This window comes from Poecilia reticulata, chromosome 11, assembly GCF_904066995.2.
Source record: "Poecilia reticulata chromosome 11, P_reticulata-male-v2, whole genome shotgun sequence".
In the NCBI taxonomy this organism is placed as follows: Eukaryota; Metazoa; Chordata; class Actinopteri; order Cyprinodontiformes; family Poeciliidae; genus Poecilia; species Poecilia reticulata.
In genome coordinates, this window is record NC_088840.1 from 6767731 (window position 1) to 6781357 (window position 13627).

Sequence of the window (13627 nt, forward strand, 5' to 3'; positions counted from 1 at the left end):
GATTTTGTGTTGTTTCCTCGGTGCAGCCCACTTCAGACGGGGTGAACAGGTTTGTTTGGTAGTGTGAAAGCCAACAGCAGCAGCTGAAAATGTAACAAATGTTGCAACTTTGGTCCCCAATCAAAGGGAGTCTACTGGACTATGATGTATTAAACACCTGAATTCTTTATGGCTAAAAACATGTTTGTTTTTTTTAGGAATACTTTCAGCTAATCTGTTAAAGTTCTTTATTTAGAAAATGCAGATGAGCAGCAAAAAACACCCTGTCCCTTGTGAAAATTCTTTTCATCGATGTTCATGTAACTAATATCATATTGCTTATCCACTTTGCTCAGCTCTGTTATGACTTTATGACCTGCTGGGTGATGTGGTAGACACTGACCATCTGTTAACAACAGCATTCTGTCATAAAGCTTCGGACTTCCTGCCATATTGTTACATATTTATTTCTTAATGGACGTAAATCACCTTTAGCTTCCAAATATGAAGCTAACAACACGACGCTTACGTCTGCAATGTGAATATTAAACTTTACGTAGCGCCTTAAGTGTGATTCAAATGCAACCTACTTCTGAATAAATTGCAAAATTATACTTCAAGAGCAAAAAGTAAGAGAAATTCTATTTTTATTTTTATTTAATCCATGTCCAGGTTGCTTCAGCGGATTCAGAGCAGCGAGGCTTTCTCCAACCGCAATGGCAGCACCGGCGGCAGCAGCAGTAGCAGCAGCGGTGGCAGTGTCGGCGTCTGCAATGCCGACACCCAGGGCCTGGTCCCGCGCATCACCCAGCTGCTGGACAAGCTCCACTCCACCCGACAACACTTGCACCAGGCCTGGCACGTCCGGAAACTGCAGCTGGATCAGTGCTTCCAGCTCCGGCTGTTCGAGCAGGACGCAGAGAAGGTCGGGATTGTGCAGAAGTGACCTATAACAAGAGCTGGTGATCAGTGTGGGCAGGCAGCTGTCAATAATCAGCTAAAACTTAATTATGGCATCGATTAATGCCGTTTGTGGCGCTCGCACGAACTTGTGTCCGTGTTTTTACATTTCTGTGAAGGGGAGGAGGGGGTAAAAACTGAACAGCTTCATCCGATTACGAGGCATTACGACAGATAATAGCTAAGGCAGGCTAATACAGGTAAAGACCCGCCTCTCCTGGCTCCAACCCAGACGGCTCCGGCGATGACAGCTACGGCAAAAAATAGAGACGGGGAGAGAAATTCAAAGCTCCATGTTTGAGTGATTGGAATAAAATAGCAGGCTGCAGCAGCAAGGAGGACTGCAGTATCGGATACACTGCAGCAGCAGGAGCTTGTTGCTAGGACACCATAGGGCACAAGTTTTTTTTGTTTTTTTTCCAAGAGAGTACGAGAGGATGCCGCTAATAGAAAGCATTCGATTTCTGTATTCTGACAGCGCCGTGCTCAGTCTCACTCGGGTTCACCAGCATGCAGTGTGTCTCGCTTTGTTTTCCGACTTCCTGCTACAATAAACTGTAGATGTTACTGAGGAGTAAGGCTCTGGGCGATAAGTCGATTTTATTGATTTTATCCATTAATCGATGTTTTTTTTTTTTTTTTTTTGACTATTTAATTTTTGGGTAATTGGGATTTTCTTTTCACCCATGCACTCCTTGGGTTTCAGAGTGACGTCAGCACGCCCAGAGTCGCCATCATGTTGTTTTCACAAATATTTCTATTTATTTGGACTTTGACTTCAGGTCAACTCTACCGAAAATAAGCGCCGGGCTATGATTGTTTTTCTTTTTAAAATAAAGTCATTAACTCAAGAATAAAGTTATAAAAATGCAAGAATAAATTAGTTTGATGATAAAGTCAAAATAATACAATAATACAGAATTAATATTACCAGAATGTAGTTATATTGTTAGGAAAATAAAGTAGTAATTTTTGAGAACTGTAAAATATGGTATCAGTTTTGCATATAAGGAAACACTTCATCTTTTGACAGTATTAAATTATCAGTAGCAGAAAAGATTGTCTATCTTGAACAAAGAACCACATGAACTGAGGTGGTCGCCTCAGATCTCCATAACTTTATTGAAGCCTTTTTTTCTCTCACTAAAACAGCTTTTTCTTGTAATTTTAAGACGTTTTTTTCTAGCATTATGACTATGCACTCGTAAATAAACAAAGATTCTCGTAGTCTGGCGCTAATGTTGCGTCCAACTCCCAGAAGGGATAACCAAAGTAAAAGCCACTTTTTGAAAATACTATTCTGTCATTTTCAATTTCAGTTTTAGAAAAAAGTTTAAGGAAATGTATTCAAATCGGATCTGATATGAATTTTTTTTTTAATCTAAAGATTTGATCTTTTTACCCGTATTGCCCAGCCCTAGAGAGGACCCTGTCCATCTGCTTGGATATGCTCCCTTGAAGATAGTTAACTTTAGTTTTTTTTTCCTCCTGTGTCTGTTTCTGTGTGTGTCTGTTTTGACATCTTCCTGCCTCAGATGTTTGACTGGATCATGCACAACAAAGGTTTGTTCCTGGCAGGCTACACAGAGATTGGCAACAACCACCCCCACGCTGTGGAGCTGCAAACCCAGCACAATCACTTCGCAATGAACTGCATGGTAAGACACATGCACGCATGCACACACACACACACACACACACACACACACACACACACACACACACACACACACACACACACACACACACGTACAGAAACACAGATGTTCAGCAGGAGCTAATGCTTTTCCGCCCACTAGGACTTCAGTCCATGCCCCCCTACCAACTGCATAATCATATTGTTATTGCACTAAGTATCAACCTCTAGTTCTGGGTTCGGGTGTTTGTTTAGAGCAGCCTGCACATTTCTCACATAATCGCAGCAACACAACTAGGTATTAAGTAATCCTATTCTCTATTCACGATCGACCTTACATAACTATTATGAAACGGTTGAAGAGAGGAAATCGTCCGTCGGCTAAGGATTCAGGAGATTCTTCAGATTAATCTTTCATTTTATTTTAGATTTGTCTTTTTTATTGTGCATTTTTCTTTTTCCACACAAAAAACCCTCACCACTACAACAACAGATTCCAATGAAATTCCCAAAGAAAACAACATGGTAGCTGCTTTTTCATTACAAATGTGTGTTAACACTCTGTTGGTATTCCATTAACGTAGAAGAAACACACAAGAAAAAACTTTTTTTTAAAACATACCAAAACATGTACAAACGGGCACGGTAATTCACAATTGTGCAAATCTGTAGACAGCACATAGTTAGAAATAAAAACATCAAAGACAAAACTGGTTTAAATTAAAACTGTTTTTCAATTATACTGTTATCACATCTCTAAAAATGTATTCAGGAAGTGTAATTTTCAGTTTGATCTCCGTTTTTAAGTTATTCCAAAATATTTTGTTTTTGTTGCATTCATAGATCTATTGTTCCTGTTTCCTATTTAAAAATTGAGCAATTATTATGATCAGTAATGAAACGATTTCTAAGTACTTCTTTGGAGAGGTAAATTGTATTTAAATTTTGAAGTTTGGTTCTCTATCTTTTAGGCCATAAAATAAAAAACATGCCACATCATCCTCTTTTTGCCACTTCCTGTCATCTTTGTGGTTTCTGACAGTAGTAACAGCCGGTTGTTGATCATGGGGTGCCAGCTGTTGATCAAAATACACTAATTTCGATGTGACAGAAAAACCACCTCATCCTAGCGCGAAAACCTTTTAGCAAAAAACAAGTTTTGTTTTTTTCAAAATTTTTGCGTTTCCATTCCATTAAGCAAATTTATTTTCGTTCTTCCAGTTTGCACAATTACATGGTGAACGGAAACACAGCTATTGACAGCAACTAAAAGTTTTTCCTTTAATTTTAGATTCCTCTTTAACGTTTTGCCTTTCCTCTCTCCCGCCGCTCTCCACAGAACGTGTACGTTAACATCAATCGCATCGTGTCGGTGGGCAGCCGGCTGCTGGAGTCCGGTCACTACGCCTCCCAGCAGATCAAGCAGATATCAGGTCAGCTGGAGCAGGAGTGGAAAGCGTTCGCCGCAGCACTCGATGAACGCAGCACGCTACTAGAAATGTCAGCCAGCTTCCATAAGAAGTGCGACCAGGTGAGTCTGTCTGACCTGTTCTTGCTTTAGATTTTGTCTGATTGTGTATGTATTTATTTATTTTGGTTTTAGTTTCATTTATTTTTTCATTAAATGAATATAAGCGTCCAGTAACAAACCCTTTTCCCAGTCGCTTTCTATAACCAAACTGGCTGCCGCTCAGCGCACAGAACACGACCTCAGTATTGATCTGTTCATGTAACCGAAGCAAATGAGCATGCTGTTTATTCTCCGGTTACAGACTGTGACAAACAGGGTCTGACCGGTGCTGTAAAAGCTCTGCATTAGGAACCATCTGCCCGCTGAACTCGCACTCATAAATCTGCTGCTACTTTCAGAAATGCTCATTTCAAAAGGATTTTAGATGCGTAAGCTGTTGCAAATGTTTTCATTTCTTATTTATTTTTCCATCTTGGTAACATTATCCAACTCGCGCTGATGGGCTGTTTTGTTGCACCCAGCTGATGTTTTTACTTATTTAACGGGCGCATTTGAACAGAAGACGGCTTTACTTACCCCCAATTCTGCAAAGCGAAATTTATTTTTAATAGCTTTTATTAAAAATAAGGAAAATAAAGTCAAGATAGCTGTGCTTATTCGTCTGTTCTGCTTAGTTGGTGCAGCCTGGAGTGAAATCTTCTCTAAAACGCATGAAAAAAATCCTAGAGTGACTGCAGGTAACGCAGCTCACAATTATTTTAGTAATCAATTCTGACGATTAATTTGATTTTAAAAAATTCACATTCTGCAGATTTTTCATTTAACTACTTAAGCTTTGTTTTATACTATATCAGAAATACATAAGATGCTAATAAACAAAGACGTTTTTTTCAATAAGAAAATCAACATTTTATTGCCTAAAATGCAATAACTGCATTCCTTTTTTGTACCTTTGATCATTTGTATTTCAGGATGCATTTACAGCAATTATAAAAACTTTTAACATGAGTCCAGTGTAAAGCTGTAAGTCAGCTTTACACTGACTTACACTTTACAGCGTAAAGTCATACACTGGACATCAGTGTAAAGCTGATGTATTGATTATATCTTGGATTAATCAATTAATAGTTTGATCGCAAAAGATGCTTAATAGGAATTTTTCTTTTATACAAAATTTGATTTTGATCAGGAAAAAAACTATGGCTCTTGAGGAGTTTTTTTCTACAGTTTTGTCTTAATTACTACTCTGAGTGAGACATTTTTTTTATGAGTATGTATGCTCCAGTTAGCGGTTAATCGACTACTAAATTAGTTGACGATTATGTCAATAATCGATTAATCATGATTATTCCGATTAATCGTTTAAGTCCCACTTTCAAACCACAGCTCTCTTAATCTTTATGTCTTGGTGCTAAACCGATACTACAATGTTCTGACTCTGAATTATTTTTATCCACAAGAAAATCACACCTATTGAAAACTTAATCCGATGCAGGCCAGTTCAACTTCTGCATATGTGGAGATGTATTCAGTTTTAGCTTGCTTTCATTAAAAACCTCTGTCTATGATGTCAGCCTATATAAATGTGTCCATGCAGGAAACCACCTTACACTAATAACTCTCTTAAAACTTGTACGTGTTTCAACTTAGTAACAATAGAAACAAGCTGCGTCTTCTGTACTTCCAGTCTTCCTAAAGTGCAGCTCCTGTTAGCCTGACTCGGTGTGTGTTTGTGTTCTTGCTTCAGTACATGAGTAATGTGGACTCGTGGTGCAAGGCATGTGGCGAGGTGGACTTGCCCTCCGAGTTGCAGGACCTGGAAGACGCAATTCACCACCACCAAGGCCTGTATGAGCACATCACAGCTGCCTACTCTGAGGTAAAACACTGTGCTGCAGAAATGTGCCTGAAGCCACACTGTTCACTCAGCTGATGCTACATAGTATCCCCCTTGAAGTTTGCCTCAGTCGTACTCGGAAACAAATTCTGGTATTAATTAGTTCCACGTAAATGTGACGCCCCGCTTGGAAAAAGTGCTGGTGGCTATTTCTGCCAGGTTTCATTTTTTAAAACGTTCTCTGATGTTGGAGCTTGGCTCATGCAAGGCAGGAAAAGTCACAATGATTTGTTGATGGATGTCGGTCCGCAGCATTTGTTTACCTTCAAACATCATAGCTGCCTGTTTACCAAAGACGGGTGTGAGTACGGGACTGAGTTTGACTTTTAATTGAGACCGATTTTAAGAAACACAGCTGTTGCATGTGGAAATGTTCTCCATTAGGAAGAGAATGAAACCTATAAATAAACATATTATTCCATTCCAAACATCCAGAACTTTTTTCTTTCAGGTTTGTTTGTTTTTTTATTCTGTTTTTAGGATGAAACACAAGAACCTGAACTAAACTAATTGAATATTTATAAAATGTTCAATTGAGCCCAATGTGGCTCTTGTTATGATTGTAGAGCTCAGAAAATGTATTTTCCAGTGGTTTTTTTCCTCCAAATTGTAGATAACTAAAAGCAAATTACTAATAAAAATGTTAATTTGTATTCAGCAAAATCTGGTGTGACAAATTGTCTTCAGAAGTCAACGAGTTACGAATTAGAAAAGATTAAATCTTCATCCGTCCTCACATCAAAGTATAGTATTGGCAGCATTATGCTGTGGGGACGCTTTTGCTCATCAGGGAGAGTTGATCATAATAATGAAGCTAATTTAGTGGATCTGGGAAAAGTTAAAGGGACATGAATTGTTTTCCTGTTTACACAGTGATGCCCTAAAGATATTGACATGTGAAGTATTTACTTGCAGAACTACTTTATTCAGTAAATCTTAAGATAAGTAAATAATTCTAAAAATATGTAATAAATATGTCCATCAAAATGGTTTTATTCCGGTTGTGGATTTTTAGCGGTCTTCTCCTTATGAGTAAGAATATGTGAACATTTGTTCAGGTGAGCCAGGACGGGAAAGCCCTGCTAGACAAGCTGCAGCGACCTCTGACCCCGGGCAGCGCCGATTCGCTAACGGCTTCGGCCAACTACTCCAAGGCCGTGCACCACGTCCTGGACATCATCCACGAGGTGCTGCACCACCAGAGGCAGCTGGAAAACATCTGGCAGCACCGCAAAGTGCGCCTGCACCAGCGCCTGCAGCTGTGCGTCTTTCAGCAGGACGTCCAGCAGGTACAACGCGCCGAAACACGCAGGATGATGCATTCGGAGCATCATCATCCTTCTTCTTCTTCTCTTTTTTTATTTTAATACATTTCACAAAAGGATTGTAAGGCAATTCAGTGAGTGGAAGAATTTAAATTTGGAATCTGCAGCTGCAGTCGGGAGCACGCCTTTATCACAGAGTCCAAATATGATAATACAGTTTCTGCCTGACAAAAAAAAAAAAAAAAAAAAAAAAAAGAAAGAAACAAACCCCATGGCTGCTTCCGAGTGTGTTGACATGGTAACTGTTGCTGCGGTAACCGAACTGGGTCATATGTCCGTGCAGATGGTTTTCCTCCATTCACATCGTGACTGAATGCAGGACGGGAGCAAGGCTCAGAGTTTGTTTTTGTTTTTTTTCACAGAACACGACTTAACTTAGCATCTTAACAGTTCCAACACTCTGCAGCTCTGCTTTCACAGCGCGCCCCCTGGTGGTCGCCTCTTGTTCAGTCGCTCCCGGCTCCAGGGTGAATCTGGTGTGTTTGTTTCCTCCCAGGTTTTGGACTGGATAGAAAACCACGGCGAGGCCTTCCTCAGCAAACACACGGGCGTGGGAAAGTCCCTCCACCGAGCCCGAGCGCTGCAGAAACGCCACGAGGACTTCGAGGAAGTGGCTCAGGTCTGTGTCTGGATTGTAACTAACACAGAGACTCTCTGCAACACTAACTGCTCACCTTAAACATCTGCAAGCCAGAAATATTACACAACTGTTCATGTTGCTTTTATTTTAGAAATAAAATGGAACCAAAAGCAGGCTTCTGTGAGTTTTTCTACATTTGGTTGGCATAAAATTAAATAGAAATTCCGACATCAGCTGGAGAGATGAAAATAAATGCAAGTAATGTGAATAAATAACTTTAATGAACTCAAATTTTAAGGTTTATTAACAATTACAGTACCCTAAAAGTTTTTTTCAGTAATTTCAGTATATTTCTCCAGTTTTATGCTCCCAGAATAGACCTCTGTATTGGTAAAGTTATTCACATAGATGCTAAAATCTACAAAATCTAAGAACTGAACTAAATTGAACTTTCTGACATAAGCACAACATGTTACATTTTTCTAAAAACATTTTTTAAATTTACAACATTTAACTATAAGACCTTAAATTTAAACCTGAACGCCTTAAGACAGAGTTTAGATTTTTGAACCACCTGATAAAAACTTTCTACCATATTACTTTGAGAAATATTTTAACTTGTGATTTGCTTTATGTCTAAAAAAAAAAAAAAAAAAGCAAACCATATTAAAACTAGAGGTAAAAATCTACATATCATGACATCTCACAGTTAAAATGCCTCAAAACACTTGAAGGAAATAACTCAGTTATTAATCTAGGTATTGGTTTTATTAAAACAAAAATCTAAAGAGTTTAATTACTTTCTTTGGATTTAAAATCTCAATGAATTTAATAAAAAAATCTTCTGTAAAATTAACCTCTTGATTCTCTGCCTCCTGTTTCTGTTTGTTGTCTCAACATCTCTCTCTCTTCCTCTTCACTTCATCATCATCATCATCATCTGCATATCCTGTTTTTCACTTTGCTCCTCGGTGCCTCCGTCTCTTTCATAACAGACGTTTCGCTCGCTTCACGCTGCCCCCTTGTTGAAGCCCACCTCTCTCCGTCTCTGTCTCTCCGTAGAACACTTACACCAATGCGGATAAGCTCCTGGAGGCGGCCGAGCAGCTGGCCCAGACGGGAGAGTGCGATCCTGAGGAGATCTACCAGGCCGCCCACCAGCTTGAAGACAGGATCCAAGACTTTGTCCGCCGCGTGGAGCAGCGCAAAGTCTTGCTGGACATGTCTGTCGCCTTCCACACGCACGTCAAAGAGGTGGGTAGGGGTCGGTGACACAGCGCTGAAGTGGATGGTGGGTTGTGTGCTTGTACCGATGAGATGAGAGCTCTCTGAGGGAGGGAACAAAATTACCTGTTGAAATGAAGCGTGGAGTACATTACATGTTCAGTCCAATTAGTCAGAGAAATATAAATAAATACTGTAGCGTAGGTACAGTATGTCTGTAGGGTCGGTTTTATGTATCAATAATCCTGCTTTACGTTCATAAATACTATAATTTACTGTGCAGTTACACAGATGTTAAAAACCAAACACAGGATCGTTTGTAATGAGACAAAAGCTGCTGCCTAGACTGACGTCTGCCTCCGTCTCCAGCTGTGGACGTGGCTGGAGGAACTGCAGAAGGAGCTGCTGGACGACGTCTACGCCGAGTCCGTGGAGGCCGTCCAGGATCTGATCAAGCGCTTCGGCCAGCAGCAGCAGACCACGCTGCAGGTCACCGTCAACGTCATCAAGGAGGGCGAGGACCTCATCCAGCAGCTCAGGTGCAGACAGGCGGTCCAAATACTTGAGATTTTTCATTATGTTTTTCCCCCCAGTTTCTCTCTACCTACCTGTACTCTGAGGCAAAGTCTGTGTAATGACTCTCTTTCATGTTTACCTATTTATGACACATTTTGATGCCTTTCTTTCTATACTTGTAGAGTCGGAAAGGAGAACCGTAAGTGTACTGTCAAAGTGATGAGAGGACAGTTATTTTATATTTCCCACACCTTTTTTACATTTTGTCACATTGCAACTACATAATTGAAGGCTTTTTATTCAGAGTTTGGTTATTGACTTTTGGTTTTCAAAATATTTGACAAAAAATATATTTACCCGGTTTTTACATTCAGTCCTTCTTAAACCATACTAAGTAGTATCACTTTTTGCCCCATGCACACTTTCAAGTCTTTTCAAGTTTCTTGCACCTTTTGACATCTAGAGACTTAATATTTCTTCTTTTCACATTAAGAGACTTAGCATTTCTTCTTTATGAAATAATTCAAGCTGAGTCACATTAGATGAAGAGCTTCTGTAAGCATCACGTTTTAATTCTTACCACAGATTCTTCTCAGTTTGAGTAGGTCAAGACTGTGACTGGGCCATTTAAACATTTCAACGTGCATTAAGCTAAACCCTTTGATTCTAGCTCTATATTTATGTTTAGTAGAATAGCACAATGTGCAAAATTGTGGTTGCATAGGACTTCTTTAGCACAATATCTGGCAGGTTGTTATAATTTACTCTGCATGTTTTTATGTTCAACTAGTTCATTGGATTTTTCCTACACTTGATAACATATTTATAGATACTGAAGCTCCCTGAAGGTCATTTTTAACAATGTGATAATGGAAAAAAAATAGGCAAGTGAGGAAAAACATGGTTTAAATGTAAGCAATATTATAAATGTAATATTCAACAGTAATAATATCATGTGGTTTTAATAACTTGCTAAGTCAGGTCAAAGTTATTTGTGTAGCAAATTTCAGCGAGTAGGCAGTTCAAAGTGCACTATGTCATCTACATCTAGATATTAGTCCTTTAATCTTGGAAATATTCTTCTGTTGAGGTGATAAAAGCCCAACTTTATAACTGTCTTTATGTGTCTCTGAAGGTTCAGGTCTGAGTCCAAAACTGTCCTCGGCTACAAAGTTTAGACACTGTTTACCTGAGTAAACCAGAGTACAACAAACAGTCGTCTTTGATGCTTGTCGTCTTCATTGTAGCTCTTATTCAGGCAGGACTGGATTTACAATTTGAAATAAACGTGTCAACACTCAACAAAGCTAAATATACGCTAAGAGAAATCTCCCTAGAAGACGTTAATGAAGCACATTAAGCCCAAAAACGGCAAGCGGCGATGATGAGAGGCGGTGTGAGAGAGGTGGATGTGACTGTCCAGCTTTATTTTTATGCAGAGGATGTTCCAGTGCCTCTCCTCACTCCCTCTTTTCTCTTTGTGCTCGCCACCCTTTCCCTGGCGACTTGGCTCCGTAGCGGGTTCTTACATAAGACCACTTTTATAAACGTGTCTAATTGTGCGCCGCTCTCTCTCTCTCTCTCCGAGAGGCAACTGTAGCTTCACACACCTTCTTCGTGTAGGACTGAGCTGTTGGAGTGCACAACATGTTCTCCACCAACACTACCTCATCATAATTAGCCTTTTTGTGAAGCCACTTGTGGATTTATATTTCAAGTAAACAGCCGATTAGCAAATTAGCGATAGCTTCAGACTTTTTTTTTTTTTTTTATCGCTTCTTTTCCATGCTAGCACTGCCGCAGCATTTTATACCAGCACAGCACTTTCCAGAGCAGCTTGCCCTGACTGGCATGATGCCCTGCAGGATCTTTTATAGCTCCTTAGAGCTGCACTCTGCAGATTATGGCTTAATTGCGAATGTTTTTTCTTCCAGGGACTCTGCCATCTCCAGCAACAAGACGCCCCACAACAGCTCCATCAACCACATCGAGAGCGTCCTCCAGCAGCTGGACGAGGCCCAGGCTCAGATGGAGGAGCTCTTCCAGGAGAGGAAGATCAAGCTGGATCTCTTCCTCCAGCTGCGCATCTTCGAGAGAGACGCCATTGATGTGAGGGAGGCATTGCGAAACTGTGCTGTGAATAATAATATATGTTTTTAAAAGGTTGGAGATAGATTTTTTGATGTCACAAGGGAGCATTGTACTGTTTGGAGTTAACAGTTAAAATCCCAAGACTTATCAGCTTGCCTGAAATGATTAATTGTGATTAATCGATTATTGAAAAAGTCATCATCTAATTTAGCGATTTAATCATTAATCGGCGCATACAGACAAAAAATGCCATTTGGTGAAAGAACGACAGCTAAAACTGTACAAAAATGTAAACATTTTTAATTCAAGATTAAAAAAACAACGTTGTAAACTTGCTATTGCAATCTTATTTCTTATTGAAATAAGATTTCTTCTTTCGTAGTGTCTTAAAACTCTTTCGTAATCCTTCGTCAGATCATCTCAGACTTGGAGTCGTGGAATGAGGAGCTGACGGGTCAGAAGAGCGACTTTGACACGGAGGACTTGACGCTGGCCGAGCAGCGGCTCCAGCACCACGCCGACAAGGCCCTGACCATGAACAACCTGACGTTTGACGTCATCCACCAGGGGCAGGAGCTGCTGCAGTACGTCAACGAAGTTCAGGCGTCTGGTGAGCTCCCGCCTGCATTCACACCTGTGAAGAACCTCAGGTCTTTGATAGATTATAGACACGTTGCGCGCGCCACAGGAAAGGGAGAATAATGCAGAAAAACTATTTTTATTTTTTTCCGCTTTCTACACTACACAGACCTGTTGCCACGGCAACTGATTTACAACAGCTCCATTAGTGCATCAAGATTCAACAAGAAAAACCCACAAACATTTCCCACACAACAAACAGACCATTTAGTCCATTACAGTATCACGTCTTCAGGCTTGATATTTATTTTGTGATTCTTAATAAGTGATCGTCTCAACACAGCTGTGGCTGATTAGCTCATGTAAACATCAGCTCTACTGATGATCTGCCAGAGTTGGTATGTGAGTCAGCTTATTTTTTTAACTAAACAGAAACAAACCAAATTCTGTAGCACATCTGCATGATAAGTTGTCAAAGTCAAGCTAGCATATCTGATCTTCTTCCCTCTCCCTCTGTATTTGTTTTAATTAACACTTTTCCTGACCTGTGAAATGTGACATCATTGGACCTTGTTATCTGGTTGTCATTGTGTTGACAATTAGTAGCTAAGCACTACGTCCCTTTTTCTTTAGCGCATCATTTTCTGTGAATCGGTTTTTGCCCTCCAGCAGGGAGCTGGGAACAGGGTTTTGCACACATTACATTGAAACGTGTCTGTAAAGTTTTTTGTTTTTTGTTTTTTTCCCTTCTCATTTATTTGCTGCCCCACATTGTGTGTTTGAGTGTTTGCTCACCACATCAGGCTGCAGCTCATGTTCAGCTCCGTGTTGCTGCTGATTTCTGTGTTGGCTCCATTAGTTTTCTTGTGTAGGTGTCCTGGGTCAGAGTCACTCAGAGTTGGTGATGAGAGGCTCCCACTCACCAACCATAATAACTCACCTGTGAACCTAAATGCTAATAGGTGCTGTGTGAACGCACGCAAGGAGAGGCTGCATTATGCAACATGCAGTGAACACAGAAAATATATAAACAGAATATTAGTAATTTTGAACATTTTCAGGTTTGCAGATGTAAATTTCTGAAAAATACTTTTTTTCATGTTGATTCTATTCAGATAATTTCCTTATTCTTTGATTTTCTACAACTTTTCACTTGGTATAGCAAGACTTGGTTTGAAAACAGAAGCAATTTTATTTTTTCAAAACTGTTGTAAAAAAAGAGCAAGTTTAAAGCTTCTCTGATCTTCAGACCTTCTTAGATCAGAGTTTTAAGTACATTGTAGGTTTTTATCCTGAGTAGTGTTACATGCCAAATACTTTCAAGCATTTTTTACAAGTTTTACAAGTGTGACCTGGTAGTCAGGTCTTC

General features: G+C 39.8%; 1 protein-coding gene across 4 annotated transcripts in view; it reads left to right on the forward strand.

The window, feature by feature from the left end:
- Positions 1 to 13627, forward strand: part of LOC103472073 (triple functional domain protein) — a 79448-nt gene that overhangs the window by 38071 nt on the left and 27750 nt on the right. For all 4 annotated transcript variants that reach the window (XM_081612147.1, XM_008421446.3, XM_081612149.1 and 1 more), the window contains 10 exons: positions 652 to 904; positions 2475 to 2597; positions 3915 to 4106; positions 5794 to 5925; positions 7002 to 7232; positions 7765 to 7887; positions 8911 to 9102; positions 9442 to 9611; positions 11523 to 11697; positions 12094 to 12289. In XM_081612147.1, coding sequence (XP_081468273.1) covers positions 652 to 904; positions 2475 to 2597; positions 3915 to 4106; positions 5794 to 5925; positions 7002 to 7232; positions 7765 to 7887; positions 8911 to 9102; positions 9442 to 9611; positions 11523 to 11697; positions 12094 to 12289 — 1787 coding nt within the window. The remainder of the gene's footprint in view (positions 1 to 651; positions 905 to 2474; positions 2598 to 3914; positions 4107 to 5793; positions 5926 to 7001; positions 7233 to 7764; positions 7888 to 8910; positions 9103 to 9441; positions 9612 to 11522; positions 11698 to 12093; positions 12290 to 13627) is intronic.